The 23,609-nt window shown below is 46.2% G+C and overlaps 1 protein-coding gene across 2 annotated transcripts in view; it reads right to left on the minus strand.

The window, feature by feature from the left end:
• ITGA11 (integrin subunit alpha 11) overlaps window positions 1-23,609 on the minus strand; it is a 508,108-nt gene that overhangs the window by 159,492 nt on the left and 325,007 nt on the right. For both annotated transcript variants that reach the window (XM_085644636.1, XM_085644637.1), the window contains one exon: window positions 6,666-6,869. In XM_085644636.1, coding sequence (XP_085500762.1) covers window positions 6,666-6,869 — 204 coding nt within the window. The remainder of the gene's footprint in view (window positions 1-6,665; window positions 6,870-23,609) is intronic.

The raw sequence follows: 23,609 nt of genomic DNA on the forward strand, positions 1-23,609 counted from the left end.
GTCAGGCAATATCCCTTACAGCAGGTTTCAAGAGGGACAGAAAGGACAAACTTGGTTAAATCGAGGGGGTCATACTGTCACAGGAGCAACTCTTCACGACAGTGAGAGACCGGAAGTGTGGCAACCTTCAGCCCTAAAACAAAGGGATTATGATGACCTGGCCACGGAAGTTGCTTGAGCGATACACTGCGCCACAAACCATCCCCTCTATGAAATACAGAATAAAATGGGCAAGCTTCTGGCGTGGCTTGATAAGAGGGAACAGTCCCAAAGCAGGCTTCTGGAGGTCAAGGCAGGGGATCTTGCCAGTGGGAAAAGTCGTATAGCAGAGACATTCGCAGACTACTGTGCCCAACTATACTCCCCAGCTGTACATACGACGGCCATTGCGTCCCGTGCTTTTCTTCAAGACATACGCCTGCCGAGTCTGGTGGTGTTGATCGGGAATTCTTGGAGGCATATATTACAGAAGAAAATCTGTTGACTGCAGTGAGGGAGCTCTCTCCGGAAACGCCATCGGCCCAAACAGGATCCCAATTGAACTATACAAAATACTGGAAACTAAGCCAGCCCCCACCTATTAAAGATGTATAAGGAAAGTAATGGCAGGGCTCTCACCATAGTGATCATACACAGGGCCGTTTCTACCATTAGGCAAGACTAGGCGGCCGCCTAGGGCGGCAAAAGGGGGAGGGCGGCAAAAAAAAAAGTTTGGGAATATCTGATGCATTAATTCTTCTAGCCTGGATGAAAGGGGGAGAGAGTGATGGTAGTAAAGGAAGGGGGTGGCATTTTTCAATTCTCGCCTAGGCCTGCAAAACACCTAGAAACGGCCCTGATCATACACAAATAAGGGAAGCGATGGAGGACTGCACCTCCTATAGACCGATCTCGCTCTTAAAAGCTGAAGTTAAAATATTGGCCAAAGTGTTAGCCACACGCCTAAATACAGTGATCCAATCCCTGATTCAGCTGAATCAGTCAGGATTTATGCCACACCGGAGCCCCACACTTAATCTCCAAGGCCTCCATGGGGTACTGGGGATGAGGAGCAACTTACGTTAGCAGGACCTGGTGCTGTCACTGGGTGACAAAATGGCATTCAACACAGTGGAATGGGACTATATCTTAGAGGTGCTGGTCAAATTGGGATTTGGCCCCCACTTCACGCAATGGGTCCACCTCTTATACACTGGCCCGATAGCAATGGCTAAAGTTAACAGTGGGCACTCCCCTGGGATTTAGACTCCAGAGAGGTACCAGTCAGGGCTGCCCCCTGTCCCTGCTGATTTTTGCGCTGGTCCTGGAACCCTTGGCAGCATAGATCTGTCAGGATCCACTGGTCAGAGGATTACAATGTGGGGGGGCAATGGGAAGACAAAATATCACTGTACACAGGTGACATGCTGCTGTATGTGACTGGCATCAGAGTTAACACTAGCTAGATTAATACAGATTATTCAGGCTACACTATCAACTGGCATAAATCCTTGGTGTATCCGCTTAGGGGTCAGATCCCGAAGCTGCCGCCGGGCTTCCGTTACCTGGGAATATACGTAACACCAGACACTGAACTCTTTTTCGAGAGTAATCTGGCCCGTTACTAGATATACTATGGAAGGATGTACGACACTGGCGGGCTTTGCTGCTCACGCTATTAGGTAGAGCGACGCTAGTTAAAATGATGTCTTTACCACACTTTTTATATGCACTGCAGAATACCCCATATGAGGTCCCCAAATCTTATTTCAAAGCAATTGAGGGGGAGGTCCGATCACTGCTATGGGATGGAAGCCCAGAGCGAATAGCGCTACCCAAGCTAACTATAGTTTGGTACGAAGATGCCATTGCTTTGCCTGATATTCAGAAATACTATTGGGCAGCACAGCTGAGCACAATTAATAACTGGGCTTTCCTACCACAGAAGGAGCCATTTGGATAGGTATGTATTGGGACCAGGGTTGTAGTGACCGGCCGGTCACGTTCTAGTGTTTGTAAAATATGTGTTTCCATCATCCACTCCTTTGAGGGCTGGCTTCAACACTCACCCCACACCCATCCACCACAGGTATCACCGGTCAGGTAACCCTGTCAATAAAAGGGGCCAGTCGCACGTGCCCTGGGTCAGTTCCAGATAGTATACAACTGTGTCTGCGTGGTCATTCTAACTGCATAGGAGCCTAGGGCCCGACCCTTACATTGGCGACGAGCAGGAACTACCCCGCGTGTAGGAAGGCTGTGGCCCTGAAATGCTGCATGGGGGTTGAAAGAGTGGCCTCTGCCTGATGCATCCCCCCTCAGCTTGCGCCTGCCCAAATTATGAGGAAATTGGAGTCCACATTTGTGATGCCCCTGCACCCGCAGTATGGCAGACGGGACCAGTCATGGTGAGGATAAAGGCAGGAGGTAGTGGAAGACGGCAGAGCCTGGAGCAGTGCACCGTATGGAGCTGTGCACCGTACTGTCACAGTAGCATATAGAAACTGTCCGGTGATCACACACCAGAGGGGAAGCATGAGAGCTGTCATGGCAGTGCCTGGGAATAAGAGCCGGGCAGCTCCTCTGGAATATGTGCCCTGTACTCCCCTCAAAGTATAGAAAGGCCAGGGAATGCATTGGCCCCATACATGCACTTGCAAGTAGAGGGTGTGGCTGCCGCGGAGAGAGTAAGAGAGTTCCCTGAGCATCCCAGCCGTGTGAGAGCTGGACAAAATGAGGCCGCTTCCGGCTCTAAAAGTTTGAGGAGGATTTCAGCAGCCGTCATTTTGAAAAGCACAAAGAGTGTGAGGAGGTGACGCTGCCCTGCAGGAGGTCTCCGGCCACACGTCACCAAGTGGCGACCTTGAGAGATGTGCCCCTCCCGTGGTTGAAAAGTGCTTGGCGTGGCCTGTAGGATCGAGGAGGCTGCTATGAATTGGCCCGGCATTCACCCATTAATGGAGCGGCGGCCTGCAAGGGAGGGGCCTGGTTGGTGCTCATGCTGAGATGTCCATGGGCTGCAGCATGTTCTGGCAGCAGCGGGCCTAGTTCACTTTAAGAGTAAGCTACGTCAGAGAGAGAATGCAGAGAGGTGGAGCACTGCAGCCTTACCTGGTTTCAGGCTGATGGCTTGCCTGGAGTAAGCGGATGAGGCTGTTGTAGAACATGGTGCAGCACGAGAGCCCCTCCCATAGAGAAAGGCGCCGGCATCACTGTGCAAGTGAGGCAGCATCTGGAGTCTCCAACTCCACGAGGCCTGCAGTGAGAGGAAATAATGCTGCGGCCTAAGAGGAGAGGCAGTCGCAGTGCCACCTAGAGGTCGCACGAGGCACCATGACCTGCAGGGACAATGTACAAGGCACGGCTGTTGGGTACTCTAAATGGTGTTGCAGGGCTGCCTATTGGCCATAGGTGGTTACTGCAATGGATCCAAAGGAACACTTTAATGAGGAAAGTTCTGCAACGCTGAGGAGGCTGCGAAGTACCCACGCTGAAGTGGGGGAAGCACCCCAGAGACATGAACTGTGAAGGGGGAGTGAGAGGTTATATGTCCCCATGCAGAGAACACCTGTTAGTGCAGCGAGATATCGGTGTTTGTTCCCAGAGACTGCGCAGTATGCATTTGGTCAGAGTGCAGAGTTCACACATCAGAAAGGAAAATCCCCGGTGAAAGGAGACATGCCCTCGTGGTGAACAAGCTCTAACGCAAGGCGGAAGCATGGGAGCGCAAGGCGTGAGTGGAATGCAGCCCAGGAGAGGAAGAAAGAGCCACATCTGGAGAGCCTTCAGTACGGGAGGAGCCCAGGAGTGAGAGCCCTGCGAGGATGAGGGCCAATGTTGTCACAGGGTGTGACAGACCTTGTGAAGCCTGGATGAGTGGAGGCAGGAGCGAGTGCTAGGACGGCATAGCCTTGAGGTGCAAGGAGTGTGCCCTCAAGTTAGGAGACCTGTAAGAGGTCCATGAAGAGGAGACCTGTGAGAGGTCCACGAAGAGGAGACCTGTGAGAGGTCCACGAAGAGGAGACATGTGAGAGGTCCATGAAGAGGAGACCTGTGAGAGGTCCAGGAAGAGAAGACCTGTGAGAGGTCCATGAAGAGCAGATCTGTGAGAGGTCCATGAAGAGGAGACCTGTGAGAGGTCCCTGAAGAGGAGACCTGTGAGAGGTCCATGAAGAGGAGACCTGTGAGAGGTCCACGAAGAGGAGACCTGTGAGAGGTCCAGGAAGAGAAGACCTGTGAGAGGTCCATGAAGAGCAGATCTGTGAGAGGTCCATGAAGAGGAGACATGTGAGAGGTCCATGAAGAGGAGACCTGTGAGAGGTCCATGAAGAGGAGACATGTGAGAGGTTCATGAATAGGAGACCTGTGAGAGGTCCAAGGAAAGTGTCCAGTCCTACAGAAAGGACAGGACGCGACCAGGGAGGTCCCTGTGAAAAGAAGATCACAGAGAGAAGCCTGGTGAGGGAAGAAAGAAGAGAAGAGAGGCAGTCCTAGGGGGTAGGACGTGACCAGGAAGGTCCAAGTGACGGGCACGTCACATGGAGAGGCCAGGTCTGGAGGAGGAACAGAAGAAGGGAAGAAAAGATGGAAGAGGAGAAGAAATGTGTGGCATGAGGCCACAACGCTGGAGCATGAAGAATAATAATAAGAACAGAATCGTGTATAGAAGACTTGGCATAGTGAGGCTTGTTCACAAGACTGCACTTCTAACTTTAAAGATATTCTCTGCTATTATAGATCTGCATGATATTGAGGGTTATCTGGAAGACATGTCACATATCCTTTGCTTCAGCTGTGAATCCCTGGCGGGTCCATATAATAAGAGCTGTCTGTGGTGCACCTTACCGCCCAGCTCAAGGGAGGCTTTGGTCTTCTGCCGCTCAGAAGAGACCTGAAGATTTAGTTATTTAAGGCAGTATTCCTTTATACAAAGATACAAATATGTTTAGTGCACGGAGGCATACAATTATTGAGAATGGGTTACCAAAACTGTGTACAGCGACTTGCAGTCAATAGTAAGGGTTTGTGGAATTTTCTGCGTTTTACTATTTATGTGACTTTTTTTAATACTTAACCATTTTTACGAAGTTCAAATAAAAACTGGTGAAAGCCTATAATAAAGCAGAAGACAAAAAAAGCAAAACAACAATTTTAGCAGGAGGCTTTGATTGAAAAATAAGATTATGCTGGTAAAATGTTCCACAAAACTTTTATGGTGATTTTCGCTTTTAGACTAAGTGTTGTCCACAACTTTGTAAAAATTCGTCACCTTTCCAAAAATGTGTTACCGGAATTATAATGAAGACACTCCTATTTAGCATAAACCCTGGATGAGCAACTGAAATTCTTCCTTAGTTAAAAAAAATCTATCTTTCACTATAGTTTCCAGACTGAGAATTTCTTGATTTGATCCCCTTATTAACGCAGCGTTCAGGACACCTTGATCCGATATCAGAACGGCTGTGAGGGAATGTTGGGTGATGTTTCGCCAGGGGATCTGGCAGACAGAAAATCTGTTTTCTGAACATTGCGCTGTGTAGAAAATATCTTCATTCAACAGGTTTGAGTGTGTTTATCACTAGCGGGCGGCATCTGGTACCCAATAACTCCTTGGAGGCATGGTATTGTCAGGTGCCATCTACAGTAGTGTAGAAGCACATCTTCAGGAAAATTACAAAGATATAAATATGACAAAGGCTCCAATTTTGCACTGGGGAACAACATTGGAGATCTTAAGTTGGCCCGTAAATTCCAATGTGGCTGGTAAAAGCATCTACCAGGCCCACAGGATTTCTGGGTTTTCGTGTTGAAAAGCGCTGAAATCTCAATGTGAAGCAATGGGGGACAACATATGTAACTGGTGTGGAAACACCAATTCCCACATGTTGTTCCCCAAATCCTTAAATCCCCATTATTTTCCCACCCTCTGAATTAAAAGGACACCTGGTATCAGTCATTCCGGGGCACAGAAACTTCAGGGATTTTAGTGGGGCCTTGTAATGAGGGCCTATGTGTCACTGAATGAACTGGTGCCTCGTGGGAAGTGAGGCTTTACTGGAGTGGGGTGCTACAGTGAACAGAGCATTATGGAATGGGGCCTTATAGACAGTGGGGCCTTCGGAGACCTACATCTCACACTGTACTGAACGGTTCTGGTAGTGTGTTCTTTGGAAGAGCAGGTTGCACCTCCTCTCCTACAGGAGGGCTTGCAATCCGTGAACTTGTTCTCCTCAATGGAAAGGTAGGAAGGTGTTGTCTTATGGTGCCTGAGACCTTATGCTAACACTCGACCAGCAAGCAGAGTCTTTTGAGTCGGACCTGTTCACAAAGGAAATAGATCAAAGAGACAAACCTGTATTGTGTTAGCATGGAGACAACTGTGTGCTCCTTGCTTCAGACTCCTATCGTTTGTAGCTATTCACGTCATGAGATAGACAGAGACAGAACTTGCAGGTCCTGTTGTCAGTCTTGCAAAAAGTACTTTGCAACTGTTAGACAGTTTAGCTACTACCAACCCCATCTACCTTAAAGAATGTAGTAGTTCTGCAGGCAGTGATCCCAGTTCTGCTTAGTCCTGCACACACTGTTTTTGTCTTTTAACCCCTAAGAGGCAGCACAGCAGTCCGCTGTGGCCTGCTGTCCCAAAATGGTAGATGTTAGTAGTCAGCCCTGGTGCCCACAGTTACCTGTTTGTATCGTTTGAGGATGGTAGTCCTGAAGCCGTGGTAGATGTAAATCGCTCCTTGGTGGTCGTCCTCCAAGGGTGCCCCAACGACGACATCATTGAATGAGTCCTGGTTGAGATCCGACACTGATGCAATGGAAGAGCCAAAACGGGAATTCTGGGAACTAGGCAAGTCCCTCAGATACCCCTCGTAAGCAAAGCGAATCTATATGGACGCAACAGAACAAGAATTAGAAAGGAAGTGTGATATATTACTGCTGAGTTACAATAATATTAGTTTACCACAAGGTTCTAATGAAAGCTGAAAATTAGGAAATGATTAAGTTAAGACTTGCACAGAACTTTATTTTTGTCCCAACCACTGCCTGTGACGTCACGGGCAACACTAGAATTTACACAATTTATACTGAGTGCAACACGTGCTATCAACAATGGCAGCACTGATGACAACATTGTAAGCCATGAAACCTACTGACATCATCAATGCTATCAGTTATCACACCACAAACATCACTTGTGCATTCTACCTGAATGGCTGATATTATGAGCATGTTTCCACACACCGTCATTGCACCTGCCTGTCCTCCAAGCACACATGCCTTTGGGGAGAGGTTACAGGAATATTATTGTCAGAATATCAAGTACAAAATAGAGGTCACAAAAATATCGGCCCGTCAGAGGTGAAAAACGACACCGAACGGGAAGGTATTATTGTACTCGGTCTTCAGGACACAGTATTTATGTCAGACAATAATTCTAGCACTATTTGTACATATAACCCGTTTGGGAGCTGTGTCTGACTTCCTTACATGATCACACAACTATGTGCCCACAAAATAGTCCTGCAAATCACCCACCAGGAATGCAATGCTGTTAATAAACGGTTGCCACTTGTGTGCTTGGCCATGCACGCTTTGAAATCTTGCACCGTCCACATGAGTTGTGCCACCCACGTGACCTCTACTGATATGGTACAACTACCAATCAGTGCCATGCGCCACTCTTGGTAAATCAAAGCATCAACAAAGCACGTGCTCTCTATAGAAACCTGAATCTCATGCCAGCCAGACACACTTTTCTTATCTTTATTACTGCTACATACAGTGCTGGCCGACAAACACCTCTTAACACCATTCATTGTCCTTTGTTTAATAACACAGTACACTGATACCAATGCCTGGTTCCCAGGTCACCTGGCTCTGTTGATGTTTCTATCCTTTTTAGGTCTCGCCTGACCCAGCGCATGCGCTGGTCTGGCGAGACTTATTGAGAGGGCTCCAAAAAGTGCTACCAGGCCAGCCTAGAGCTACAGTGCATGTGCGCGGGCGAGCGCGCTGCGCTTTACCGCGAGTACTTTCACTTTTGCGGCCGCACGGCCGCTTTGATGTTTGATCATGATTGCGATCACTTTCACTTTCGCGGCCGCTTTGCAAGCCAATAGGTCTCGCTTTTGGGACCTTACAAGTATTTAGTTATGCAACAGTTGCATGGCTAAACACTTATAAGGTCCCAAAGGCGAGACATATTGGCTATGCCAATGCTTGTTGCTCCTGGGTTCCCAATACCCTTCCCTTTTCACATCCTAACCTGTACACAAAACCTGCCTAGGGAAATGGGAGAGGTGAGAAACTGTTGAAGTGGCTCTGCAGCGATACAGACAAACCCTTTTTAGGTCGAGCCTGGGCAGTGCATGCACTGCTCTGTGAGGCATGCTGTATTGAGCTAGGGACTTGAAGCACCGCCCGCTCTCCGTCCACATTTTTAATTGGCTTGTGTCATTTTCCACTGTTTACTGTGGCTGTTCATTGGTCAAAAAGCTTAGTAGTCCCTCCTTAGTACCGCCTTGTCTCATTTTGTAACCTCCCATGGCGACACCCCCTGTTACGTGTGTTGTTGCTCGGTAGGCTTTATTTACAGCCTCCGAGCACAATTTGCTCAAATAGCTTTGCACTGCCTGCTGTTGCAGGCAGGACACACTCTCTCCTAATGCTTTTTTCCATTTTTATAGCACGCATTTGCAATGCAATGTGTCTCGCATTTGCGAGAGTTTAAGCTATTGGCATTGTAAATAGCAATGCCTTTTATTTATGTTTTAAAAGCAACACATAAATAAAAGGCATTGTTATTTACAATGCCAAAAGCTCAGACTCTCATAAATGCAAGACCTATTGCATTGCAAATGCTTGTTTGGAGGAAATCACTTCTCAGCATCCCCTTCTCGTAGAGGTTTCTGGTCATGTAAAGAGGGAGGTTTGGCAGCTGATGCAGAGTGGGGATGGACTCTAATGGCATTAAGATGAGCCGAACAAAGCTCATCCTCGAGGAATAGGGACCACAGCGACCTCTTGATAATCCATGTGTGGCTGCTGGGCGCCGGGCATCTGATGGAGCTATGCACATATACGCATCGGTCTTCCTTTTTGGAAATGAAATTTGTTATGTTTAGTACGATGACTGAGTATGAATCTTCATTTAAGTCCTTGGGGGGTGGCTGAGCAGTGCAGTAAGGGTGTCTCAGGTGCCACAACACCCTGCAAGCAACAATACAGACCTGATTCTCCTTATGGATTCTAAAAAGCAACAGGGTGGTTGAGAGACATACGGTCTTCCCTCTGCGGCAGTCACTTGCACTACAGGGCAGATGGATGTGTGGGCTGCATTATAGTGGATGGTGCAGTCATCAGCAGGAACCTAGCATGCCTCCCTGAGGTCACTGGATTGACACTTACACTTTTCCTCTAGAGCTACCAGGAAGCCGCCTTGCTCTTCAATCAATCAATCAGTGTTTGTGAAGTGCAAATACTCACCCATAAGGGTCTCAAGGTGCTGTAGGGAGGGGGGGTGGAGGTTCCATTCCATCAAGGAGGGGGTCTGTCTAAGTGCCAGGTTTTGAGGTTTCTCGCGAAGATGGGGAGCGATGTTGTCTGTCTGAGGTGGAGCGGACGGGAGTTCCAGGCTCTGGCTGCGAGGAAGGAGAAGGAGCGGCCACTCGATCTGGTCTTTCTGGAGCGGGGGACCACGGCATAAGAGAGCTGGGCTGCTCGTAGGGTCCTTTGGGGTGCGTGGAATCTGAGTTGGCTGTTCAGGTATGCTGGTCCGGTGTCGTGGAGGGCCTTGTGTGCGTGGGTGAGAATCTTTGAATTGCCCTCCCAATTTGCCTCCCATCAAGAACATGCTTCCTAAGCAGACTCGATGCACACTGGTTGTCAGTACTTCCAAAGTATTTCTAAATATTCACAGTAGCCAGGAGAGTAGCTTAGTCAATGAGATTTGGTGGGTGTGAACCTCAAATTTCTCAACTAAAAAAAAGCAGTGGGCTGTAGCAGGGAGGGCTGCGATGACCAAGGTGTTGTGATGGACTGCTTCATGAGGAATAGGATCAGTACTGAATTTGCATTATTTGGGCCTCTGTCTAGAGCGGCACACTGGGTGAAAATTGATGCGTTGATATGCTTCCTCAAGTGATTGCCTTTGGTTAGACTTTCTGCTTGCATTCATCCCATCACCTTTTGGGTGTTGGATTGCCAGTGGTAAGCAAGCATGAAAACTTGAAACTGGTGCAGCTGCCTAAGCCTACTACCAATGTTTGTAAATATCAAAAAGTCGTAAATATGCGCCGAATCAAGGAGTATTTCTGTGGCTGCAGATTTACAACTTTTTTTGTAAACTGGTTACTACATATATTTAAGATCCAGATTTGAAAAAAAAATTGCATGTTAAAACCTCTTCGTGAAATGAGAACGATGCAAAATAACTGACAGACATAGCAGACCTGACTCAGGGCCCCCAGGCCTAACTATCAAACTAAGAACTGATGTGAGGAGTGTCAGGACGCCAAATACCCCCAGTGAAGTTAAGCCCCTACTTGTTCCAACTGGGCTTGGTAGTTCTGAGAGAATATAACACATCCCAACGCAATGCATTTACATTGCAAGTCATTACAACGACTTGCAGTAGGGGGCGCGCTGGACTTAGGAATAGTATTTTTTACTATTCCTACTCCAGTTTGCGCAACAGAAGGGAAGGTGTTGGAATTTATTTCCAATACCTCAATGCTCCCTACCGACAGTCGTAATTTTATTTTTATTTTACGGAGTTTTATATAGCGCGAACTTGACTCGAAGGTATCGGGTATCAGAGCGCTTTACATGAGGACACATTCATGTTTTTTTTGTTAGGCACGGGGAGATTAAGTGGTTTGCCCAGAATCACAGGGTGTTCAGCGTCATAGCTGAGACTCGAACACGGTTCCCCATATTCGGGGTCGACCGCCCTAGCCGTTAGGCCAACTCCTCTCCCCTATGACTTGCGATGTAAATGCATCGCGTACTAACGCGGTCATTGTAACGACTACGTTGTAATAGTAATGCGATGTAATGATAGTGTTGTAAACGCAGTTTCTCTTTCTGAGAACACATGACTATGGTCGCATACAAAACAAAAGTTTAGAGTCCTGAGCTGGAATCCCTTTTTTAAATGTTTCTTCACTACTCATCCTATTCTTTTTCTCTGCTACCCTTGATGATAGAGTTGTCAAATCGGTGCATCTGGCAGGACTCCATTTTTCTAGACATTGTCTTTTACAAGTCATTTTATCAACTGACTGACGACCCGTTTACTTAGCCCGAGTTGCATAATAGCGGACGGCTTGCAGGTAAATTAAAAGGGGCGAGCAAATCCAAAGCTGGGCTGTGGGTCTGGCTTGACACTAAGAGTCCGTGCCTTGAAAACGTTTAGCATGTATATCGTGCAATAAGCATAATGTAAAAATATGATACAATCTCTTCAAAATTCTAAAATGTGTATTTCTTTAACATGCAGAAGTGTTTCACCTTAGTATGTCAGTTTATATCACTTCACAGACAGGTATTTATAAAAAGTGCTAGCTTTTAGAAAGATTTGTGGTTCACCCTAATGACAATGTCGTCAGTGAACTAAGAGGCAAGTCAGTAGTCATGCAAGCCATAAGAATGCCCTAGATTCCCTAATGTAGTTTATTAAAGATGGAGCAGCATTACAGTCTATTAGAACAAATATGAGTAGTGCCTGTACATTACTCATACTGAACTCAAGTATTTAAAAGAGACAATAAAAAAAAATAGGAGTCTCACTGAAAAAACTACGTGCCCAGGATCACACAATTTGGGCAAGCATGGAATTCGATAATGGTTATCTGATCCAGAATTTTGATTTTTTTCTCTCTCTCTCTCTCTGTCTCTCTCTCTGTCTCTCTCTCTCTCCCCTCCCCACCAACCCCCACTCCCCGCAGTTTACATCACAGTTCACTGTTTTGTCTTTCATTCGTGGCTCGTAACAAGAAACACTGAGAGCGCGATAGCAGATCTGACTTAGGGCCCCCAGAACCAACTACCAAGCCAAGAATGCATTTATTTGCAGGGCATCACACCCCAAACACCCCCCAGAAGCCATGTCAATGGCAGTACCAGTACTTTCGGGAGAATTCCGTAGACTTACATCTTAATGGAATGGTACAATAAGGACACACTAGAGATTGATTCCCTTTGGCACACTGTTATATTTTGTGGATGCATATTTGTTATATATTCTGTATGTTTTCCCCTTTAAACATACATCCAATGTGTAAATTGATTCTGTCTCATGACAGCTCCACACTCTTGTACCGTCCTGCTTGGAATGCTTGCTCAGAGTGGTTGGAACCTGGCTGCTGAAGGATACTGGGCCGTCTTTAATAAACGCTCTGATTACATCTACGTTTGAAATTCTTTTGATTTAACACTGGAGACGAGTTGTTCACGGTACTGGCCTCTTGAATATACACTGCACAGGAGCTCTACCGATTTGGGGATTTTAGTCCAGGATTTAAAGGATTTGGACAGTTTCCTGGAACGTGCTGTTTCTAATTCATCTGGAATTGTTTGTTTTGGAATTATTTCTTGCATCGCGGAGGTTTTCTATCACTTGGAGGTACTTTCTACTCTTTATTTATCTTTCTACCAGCTTTTTGGATTGCAGAGTCATCTTTGACTTTGGTATTTAAAAAAAAAAAAAGTCCTGTTGGAACGTTCTCCTTACCACGAACCTCGCAGTAGATGCGTGCACTCTCCACGAGGACTAAACACGAAGCAGAAAGACACAAGAACCAATCTCTGGTAGAACCTGGCAGTAGGCACGTGCACTCTCCTCCTGTACGCGAGTGCTGGAAGACATGAGAACAAAGCTCTGGTAGAACCTGGCAGTAGGCGCGTGCACTCTCCTCTAGTACGCAAGAGCGGGAAGACACGAAGACCAAATGCGTAGCAGGAAAACACGATAATTAGATGTGCTGTCTGCATCTCTACCGGGGTGCGTGTTTATATTGTATACCTTGGATCAAGGTATTCTTTTCTACAACGCATGTGTTTATGTCATACCGTTACATGCCTTCTTTCTTCAAAAATGAAAGCTGCGAATGGTGTAGTGTCGCATTCTAGCCTTTCTTCGCACGTCACTAGCCGCTATGCCTGATGGGATATTGTGAGACGGCGATAGTGACGGAGCTCGAGCAGTAGCACAGTTCCCGCTCTACCTCTCCAAATAAAGAAGAGCTTACACACTCCCATTGCCTGCGTTTCTTTCATAGGGAGGCTCGACCTTACAGACTGGCGACGAGGCGGCAGAACCGCGATGCAAGCACGGTGAACTCCATACGTCAGACGAGCTGTGCGCGAGCAGGACTTCACGTGAGAAGGTCCAGGTTAGTCGGAGAGGAAGAGCGTTGGAGTAGCAGCAGACGCCTGGCTTTACTTTTACGGATTCCCCAGTACAGCCCACCACTGGTTACACAGTAATCCGGCCACAGGAGCAGGCCCCCTGTTGAGCGTCCTGTGCGCACATTCACCCATTCTCTCAAGGGAGCACAGCACGTCGGTGGCTATATTAGAGCCGTCCGACAGCGGCCATCTTACATGCGTGATTGAACGGACGGCAGCAGTCCCATTGCCCGACCATCAGCTGTTTGCCTGCAGTAAAGCAACCCCGCGCTACACCTGCAAGCTTCCGCGACTCCTCTGCTTTGTGAATCACTGCCCTTCAAGCTGATCATCCTGCAGGGTGTCCAGCGTGCCTAATTCCACAGTGACACTCACACTTATTTCATCCCTGACAAGCATCAGGAGTCGTGCTAGCCTCCTTGCTTCTGCGTAGCTCCCATTGGGCGAGCATAGGGATTCTGGGCAACACCCCACTCGACAGCACCACCACTGTTCACAGGTGCAGACAGCTGTTTCTGCGCCTTTCTACTGCTGTGGCTTTGACGGACGACAGCCAGCCCGAGAGCCACGATGTGTGCACAAACCTTTTCACTCACGAATCAAGTTCCTTTCCTTCCAAAGCCAGGTAAACCGGCTATGAAGTGGGCCGATTGGAAGGGTTACTTCCTCAATTACTTGTCTGCCCTGGAAGATGAAGGGGAGGAGGCTTTCTCCAGCAAGCCAAGAAAAAAATTATTTTGCACAACTTGGGGCTAGAAGGGTTGAGAGTGTACGAGAACATGGTGAAGAAGCCAAGAGGCGCAGCTGAAACCGATGTCTTCCAGCATGCCTTAGAAGACTTAGACAGTCATTACCAGCCAGTTATTCGCATCGCCATAGACAGATACCATTTTTTTCAGAGGAAACAACATGATACAGAAACAGTGGAAGACTATGTGGCGGCGCTAAAGAAATTGACTGTAAATTGCAAATTTGGTCACCTTCACAACGATTTGGTACGTGACCAAATCATAATGCACACAGTGAACACTAATATAGTGTTCAGTAGAAGGTTCACAAGGTCTTACCTGAGTATTAATGTCTTGATTCAGTTAATGGGGAGGCTTTTCTCGAGGTGTTGAGCCTTTCGTACCTCATTATTTAAGCGTTACTTTGGTGTGAGACAGACTCCTCCAATTCACAATGCTCCTTTAGATAGATATAATTCAAGGTACCAGTTGGTAGTTTTCAATATGATCTTTTATTTATGCATGAAAAAGAGATAAGTTGATCAGTCCATTCCTTTTAATGTCAACAAATGCATAGAAAGATCCTGAACAGCCGACACGTGTTTCGCCCTTCAGTGTCAATCAGATGGATATGCCATTATTGATAACACACAGGCCGCAGAAAAATTACCAATGCAGAATTCTATGAATATCCACTAATGTGACCTGAACATTATGAAATCATGAATGCTTAATCATTGAAAAAGCCCTGGTCTGATTGACACTGAAGGGCGAAACACGTGTCGGCTGTTCAGGATCTCTTTATGCATTGTGAATTGGAGGAGGAGTCTGTCTCACACCAAAGTGAACACTAATGTGCAGGAGGAACGTTGGGTTTCTGGGGAAGCACCCCTTCATGAAATCATATCTATCGTCAAGAAGGCGGAACTATCTAAATGATGTGCAGAAGCCGTTAAGAAAGAAAGTGACACTAAATCCACGGTGTGCAAAGTGACCGACAAAAGGGTTGCCGGTGACAAACCGGCCTTCCATGCAGGACCAAGACACAGCAGGAGGCCAACAGAAGCACTAATGACAGAAAAGGTTCCTGCTACAGGTGTGGCAGCCAAACTCACATGGCAAATGACAGGAGTGTTCATTTTGTGGGGTTGCGGGACACTTTGGTAAAGTCTGCAGAAGGAAACCCAACAATGACACAGTAAAATGCGTCATGCCTGATTCATATGATAATGATGGGGAGGGTAATGCTGACGATGATTGTATTTTGTGCTGTGATGAACATGATGAACATGTCATGGGTATTGATTGTCATAGCAAGAAAAAGCCTTCATGCCTGTTGACCATTGGGGGTGTGCAGATATCCATGGTAGCGGACTCAGGTTCCCCATACACGATCATACAGTGGAATATTTGGGACAGGGAGTTTGCCAACACGTAAGGAAGTCAACTACACCCCACCAATGTACACCCTGTCACCTTCACAGGTGAAAAGATCCCCATGGTTTGGTTCCGGCAACTTAAATTTGTTTTCAAAGGAAGAGAGACCACAGGCAAATTATATGTCTCAGAAAAGGGGCCTTCTGTCCTAGGGTGGGCTGACTAAGAGGCATTAGGTATCCAACTCAACCCTAACGATGACACAAAAGTACTCATGACAGATGACCCTCCCATGCCTGATAACAAACAATTGAAAGATGAGTTTTCTGAAGTATTTGGCGGGACCATTGGGAAGCTTTCCAAGTTCATGCACAAGATATTATTGAAAGAAGGTGCCGTACCAGTCAGCTATAAAGTCAGGAATATTCAGTTCAACTGTAGGGAAGCAGTGCAGCTTGAAATGAAGCGCTTGGAAGACAACGGCATCATAGAACCCATCGAAAGTGCTGAATGGCTGGCGCCCTTGGTGGTGGCACGCAAACAGAATGGAAAGGTGCGTCTATGCATAGACCTTAGAGAATTCAACAAGAACATCATCGTGGACAAATTTCCGTTGCCAAGGATCAACAAATTGTTGGCCCAGACCAAAGGAGTCAAGTGGTTCTCCGCGATTGACCTCACAGTGGCGTACCCCCAAGTATCGCTTCACCCCTCAAGCAGAAAGTTGACCTCCTTCATCACTCCATTTGGCTGCTACAGATTTCGGCGACTCACATTTGGCCTAGCGTCAGCTGCTGCTATATTTCAGAAACTAATGCACAAGTTGATCAAAGACATCAGCGGCCGGCGTCTTCTATTTCCAAGACGATATCCTCTTCATGGGTAAGAACAAAGTAGAACACGACGATAAACTGAGAACAGTGTTACGGACACTGTCCGCAAATGGACTGACAGGTACTCCAAGTGGCTGGAGGTAGAAGTGTGCGACAAAGTGGACACAGACGCTGTCATCTCATTCCTCACCAATGCATTCTTGAGGGAAGGTATTCCAAAAATTATTACATGTGACAACGGTCCCCAGTTTACCTCGGAGAAGTGGACCACCTTCATCAGGAGGAACGGTGTAATGGCCAAACACACCCCAGTGTATCATCCAGCAGGGAATGGCCTAGCTGAACGGTTCAAGCGAGTGATCATGGGCTCCGTTCAAGCAGCCATCAGCGCGAGCAAGAACTGACAAACTGAAATGAGAAATACGGTGTGGGCATATCGCATAACCCCCACCCTCAGAGGATACAGCACATTCAAGATCCTACGAGGTAGGGAACCGTTCACAAGAGAACACCGTTTGGATGACCCTGACCCTACAGAGCAAATGGTCACCATCAGTAGTCAGGAGCAACATAGAGAAGGCACAGAAGATTTACAAGGACAACTATAATCGGAAGCATGGAGTATGAGACGTCTTCCTCATGGTGGGGGACTGGGTCAGGCTAAAACTTGGTACCCTAGGCAAGAAAGGTGACAGCAAATTCAACAAGCCCCTACAAGTTCGAGAAGTTTACTCACGCTCCGCCTTGCTGAGCCACGGCAAGGTGCGGTCGCAAACTCGCATGGCCAAGTGCAACAAATCCATCCGATGGAACAAAGACTGTGATACCACAAGCACTGGACCCGGTGGGTGGGTGACCGACAGCGAGGAAGAAGGTTCCGTCGCAGGCACACGGAGGAATGGCAAGATGAGGAAAGCATGGGGCGATGCCGGTACCACAGCAGAGACCAATGACTCTAATCTCACACAGCACACTCCACCTCAAGAAACCCACGACACAGACAACCTAGACATCACGGAAAGGATTTCCACCTCACACGACAGGGGCCAGGAGGAGAGGACAAGGGAGACCAGTTCCCACACAGAGGAGGCACACAAGTGTCAAGTTCTTCCCACACGCACCCGCACGGGCAGGACTGTGAGGCTACCCAAGAAATACAGCGAGTTTGATATGTGACTCACACCCTCTGTATCCCTGGAAGTCACAGCACAAGCTCTCTCTCTCCCTCTCCTTTCTGCTCAGTGATATCCAGCAGTTCTACCTTGTTCTCCCGCAGCTCCACTGTTGAGGCGCTTCCTCGCTCAGTAAATGAGCAGATGCATTGTTCAGTCATTCTATCCACTATGCAATGTGCGATATATTGTTCGGTTAATTCTTATTTGTTGTTGCTAAAGGGGAAGATGTGTGGTGTCGCATTCTAGCCTTTCTTCCCACGTCACTAGCCGCTATGCCTGATGGGATTTTGTGGGACGGCGATAGTGACGGGGCTCGAGCAGTAGCACAGTTCCCATTCTTTGCCTCATATCTGGCTGCATCTGTGCCTGTACTTATTACACACTGATGCATACAGCACAATTCCAGGAATATATTTTGAACACAGGAAGAAATACAGTAGGTATATTTTCCATGCTGGTACACACCACATTACATCTGAATTATTTAAACAAGAATCCTTGCGCTGAATTCTTCAAGGAACTATTTGACAGGGAGGGGTTTCCTGAGGTCCTCATTACTGGTAATGGGGTGCAATTGAGGTCTCTTGAGATGGAGGCTTTCCTTAAATACTCCAATATTCGACACTTCACTACTGCCCTTTATGAACCTCAAGGGAATGGTCAAGTTGAAAGAAAAAAAAGTATATTACTCCATTGTTTTGGGTTAGAGGGGCAGGCGATAATTCGAACTTTAGGTCAAATTCGGGAAGGGGGGAATTGAACAGTTTTGAGGAAGCTGTGCTACGGATGGAACGTCGGTTTGAAACCTACTACAAGTATAGCCTTAAATAGATTAAAATTTGACACCAGAGTACAGTGTGGTGCAGAATCGTTTGACGATTTTTAACAGCTTCTAGAGCGTTGTCTGTTGTGTTCCAACTTTTGTTTGTGGCACATGAGGGGCATTTGGGTATGTCGTCTATGAAAAGGCTCATAAGGGCCGTTTTCTGGTGGCCAGGTTTGGATAGGATGGTGGAAAGGGTGGTTAGGGAATGTGACGTGTGTGCTAATAGCGAAAAGATGTTAAAGGTGAGCCCTGCTCCTTTGATTCCTGTTGATTGGCCAGCATATCCTTGGCAGAAAGTTGGGTTTGACATATCGGGTCCTTTCAGATTTTCTGCCACAAGATTGCAGGTTTGCTATGGTGCTTGTCGATTATCAATCAAAGTGGCCTGAGGTGAAGTTTGTGCTACAAATTACCACTGCAAGTGTGATCAAATACTTCAAATATTTTTTTGCCAGAGAGGGGTTTACTGAAGTCCTCATCACTGATAATGGGGTACAATTGCGGTCTCTTGAGATGGAGGCTTTCCTTCAATTCTCCAATATTCGTCATGTCACCACTGCCCTTTATGAACCTCAAGGGAAAGGTCAAATTGAAAGATTCAACCGAATGTTGAAACAGGGTGTTGTGTGGGCATGTGGTTTTGGTGCAGAATAATAAGAAAGACATATTGAGAGAGAGGTTATGGCTCTACCGCATTACCCTGCATACCATCACTGAGATTAGCCCCTTCAAGTTACTCAAAGGGAGGGAACCTGTTTCTAAACAGTGCCCATGGTGGTTTAAAAGAAGGCGAAGTGGGAATGACTGTGAGGAAATTAGGGAGAGCTGACATTAAGAGTGAAAGAGATGCAGAGGAAAGTTAAGCATGCCTATGATGCTAAAATGAGAGTCAAACAGCCTAATTTTCATGTGGGTAAGTGGGTCAGGATTCGCAAACCAGGAGTACTGGTCAAAGGGGCATCCAGGTGTGGGAAACCTGTGCGAGTAGTCAAAGTAAACCTTAACAGTGTTGTCACGCAGGATGGGAAGGTGTGGAATGTCAGGAGGGTGGCCAGGAGTGAGGGGAAGGCAGGAACACAAACTCAGTTAAGAATGAAGCTTGTATTAGACGGGGTCCTCGTAAGTTCATGGATTATGTTTGATTTGTTTTTTTTCCTTACTTTCAGTTATTCTTTATTTTATTACTGTTAGGAAGGGAGATGTGTTATATTTTGTGAATGGATATTTGTTATATATTCTGTATATTTTTCCCCTTTAAATGACCTGTGGATATTTGATTTTGTCTCATGCCAGTTCCACACTCTTGTACCGTTCTGCTTAGAATGCTTACTCAAAGTGGTTGGGAACCTGGCTGCTGAAGTGTATTGTACCGTCTTTAATAAACGCTCTTCTTACATCTACATTTGGATTTCTTTGGATTTAACACCGCCTCAGGAAGCAGGGTGCTTCCTCGTAGTTTCCAGTGTCCTCTCCCTAATGCTTCAGCCGCCTCATATGTCAAAGAAAGCTCTTCAGCATCCTTGGCTGGGAGTCTGGAAGTTGAAAGGCTTGGTCTTACGAGGAAGGGTTTCTGCAGGGAAGTGACCAATAGAATTTACCAATTCCTTTGCCCGGCCACCTTGGACGTTTTTCTCCATCACTGGAATCACTTTGATTCCAGATGTTAAAATTAGTGTTTGAAATGAAGTTCTGTGATCCCATAAAGATCCTGTAATTTCAATGGGTCTGTATCTAACTTGTGAAGTCAGTGGGTAACAACAGGGGGGACAAGATGTTTAGGACATGGTTTCATGCTTGAATTCCTGATATTCTTGTTTGTGCCACAGCTTTGAGACTATGGGGGTTATTTTGAATTTGGCGAGCTGGGTAACCACTACAGATGTGCTGGAGTACCCTTTCCCCAAACTGACAGTCCGCCAGCTCTATTTAGAGTTAGATGGACTGTCGTGTTTCTGCCGGACGTGCCTCTGCTGGCTCTGCAGCTGGACCCCTTAGACTATCCGTCCTATTTAGGGCAGACGTTCTGATGTCATTTTTTAACAATGACCCTCCGTCCTTGCTGTTACACTTTTGCGTGTTCCGATTTGTGGATTACAAGATACATGGGCATAGTTGAAAACCTTGGCATATTTTCCAGCCACTGTATTGTCTTTAGTTTACTGTTATAACATTTATTTATTTTATAGTATTTGTAGAGCGCTAACAATCATCCCGGAGGGATATCACGGTACTGATACTGCCAAATGTTATGGTCGACAGGGTAGCAGCTGGAGTGCGAAACAAACAAATGCCTCAGTCAGGGAAGAGCCTTGTTTTCAGTTGCCCTGATCATCCTCCAGCCTGACATTATCCAAGAGGGCAAGCAAGGTACTCTCCATACTATTGCTAGCTCTAAAGCCTGTCTGGGAAGGGTCTAGAAGATTATCATCTTCCAAGAAAGTTGTCAATTGGAGATTGACCAGATTCTCAAAGGCTTTAGCCATAAGTGGCAGCAATAGGATGGGTAATTTGAGAACGTGATTACATCGAGTCCAGCTGTTTTATCCAACAGAAGGAATAAGGCTTGCTTCCACTGGTCCGGGTATGCAGCTGTTTTCCGAGCCAAGTTAAAGATGTGGGTCAGATGGACACTCAGGATAGGTGATAAAAAATAAAATGGGGACAGGGATCCAGCGGGGAACCCGATTTAATTTTGATCATGGTTTTCTACCCCTGCTCTTTAGTGATTCAGGTAAGCTGCCTTAGTGCGCTTTGGCTCTGGGGTAGGAGCCCGTCTAGGCACCTGGAAGGTAATCAAAGGTGGGTTGCGGTCAAAAAGTAGCATATATTTTCTCTATTTTATCAGAAAAATAGTTGGCTATGGCCTCACAGTGATGTGGTGAAGGAGTAATGATTTGAGACAAGCAGACTGGTTGGGATAATTGTTTCCCGATTTTAAACAGCTCTCTTGAGGAGCCCCTATTATCATTTAGCCTTTTAATTAAGTAATTTTTCTTTCCTTTTCTAACCTGTTTATAGCATTAGTTTCATTGGTGTTTATACGTCAGTCGGTCTGCTAAATGTTTGGAGTGCCTCGCTATTCTTTCGACCGCCTTATGTTTCCTTTTCTCAATTCTCAACTCCGAGGAATGCCATTTTTGCGATGGTGTCGAGCTGCGAGAAGTATTTGATTTCGAAGGAGCGCAGGGGTCTACGGCAGCCGTGAAGGCTGTATTAAGCTTTAGCAAATGAGTTTCAAGAGAGAAGGAAGTATCCAAGACCTGCATCGTGAAATGATTGCAAAAAATGTCAACACTGATTTTTCTCCAAGACCTTTTGGGGAAAATAGGAGATTTGGAGGTTGATTTTTTGGGTTAGAGGGAGAAACATAGAAAAGCTAATACAGAAATGATCTGACCATAATAGGGGAGAAATTTCAATATCATTTATGTTAAAATTTTAGAAGAGCAGATCACGGGAGTGTGGGGCCCTTATTCACTTGAGTCAGTTGTAGGGTGAGCATATCTTTGTTTAACTGTTTACACAAAGTGGAGCAAGCCATGTGTCTGCCCAATAAGCATTATAGCCTGGCGGCCAATAAACAATGGTGCCATCCAATAGCCTCTTATCCTTTAATGCCAGGTGGGAAACAAGCCATTCCATATCATCTGACGAGGAGCTACCTTCTGTAGAGCAGGTCTACATATCTTTAAAGATAATGGCTTTGCTGCCACCCTGATGTCCTGCTCTATTGCATTTTAAAATCTTATAGTTTAGGAGCAGAGAGACTGCTATGTCGAGTAAGGCGTTCTTGTTGAGTCAGGTCTCCATAATAAAAACTGCATCAGGCATTACATCTCAGATCAAATCCCATTTCTCTGTGGAGTGCTTAGGTATCACCAAAGGTATAAGCCCCATATAGAGAGACCGTCATATCCTGTGCTAAATCAGGTTTCAGATCTAATACTTTTAGCTTTTATTTCTCGTTTCCATATTCATTCACAATATAATATTGAATCGCCTAGTTGCAGTCCGTGCACTGCGCTTGCAATTTTTTGCAGTTGTCACGTAGAGGCTCGGCTCTCTCATCAGATACAACCTGGTGGGTTCCAACTCCTGGTTAGGGACTTTGTACATTCCAAGATGGCCGCGTAATCCGTGCCGGTTATCACATGACCCGCAGGGGCTTTCGAAGTTGATACTTCTTCTAGACTACACCTTGGAGATAGGAAATCATTCTCCCACCGTTTGATTGCTAACGCTTCTGGCACTACCTAATAAATATAAATCCTAGATCAAATAAGGTTGTTACTATCTAACATATATCGCCTTTAAACTCCAATTGGTCATCCATTACTCTAAATGGGTGATCAGGACATATTATTCAAGTATGGTCACTTTTGTCACGCCAGAATGGGGAGGCTCGGCTTCTTTATAACACACAACGTGGTGGATCCCAATTGCCTGATAGGGACTATGTAATTTCAAAGATGGGCGCGTAATTCGTGCCGACAATCACATGACCTGCAGGGACTTTCAAAGGTGAAATTCCGTCCAAATAATAGCGTGGAGTTGGGAAATCATATTCTCATCCTTTATATCATATACTCTGTTAGTACCTCTTAATGAATATAAATTTTAGATTGAATGAAGTTGATACTGCCAGACATATATCGCCTATAAAATTTATTTGGTCGCTTTATCACTCTATAAGGGTGTTCGGGATTCACCATTCAAAGATGGCCACTTTTATCACGCCAGAACTCATGTGATCTATAAGGGGTGTTGCTCCATAACCTCACACAGGTGTTTTGAATTTGCCGGACCATTTAAAACATATAAAGCGAGTATTTCTTCGACATAATGGGATTCCTGATCGAGGGACCGCTTCCTGTTGCAGTGGATTTTCCTGTGGCCCGCCTTTCATGACTAACAGATTATGGTAAGCGCTTGTTAGCCTAACCACTCCGGAAGTAATAGAATATTTGAGTAGGCTTCGTCTAAGAAACAGTGAGATCGTTAATCTAGAGGCGGCATTTTTTCTTGGTTTCTAGCCTTTAGGAACTCTACCTAAAGTATGATGATAGACTAGGTTAGAACAGGGCTCGAAGAGGGGTGCATGACGTAAAAATGACCCAGAAATAGATTTTTTTTTTTTCTTGGCTTTGACTTTAGGATCTTTGTTTACATTATGATGATAGATTGGATCTGAACATGACTTTTAGAGGGACGCATGACGTGAAAAGGGCGCATATGCCCAACCAAGTCCAGCACGCAACGGATCGTAATAGGGATT

Source organism: Triturus cristatus, chromosome 3_1 (assembly GCF_964204655.1).
Source record: "Triturus cristatus chromosome 3_1, aTriCri1.1, whole genome shotgun sequence".
NCBI classification, from domain to species: Eukaryota; Metazoa; Chordata; class Amphibia; order Caudata; family Salamandridae; genus Triturus; species Triturus cristatus.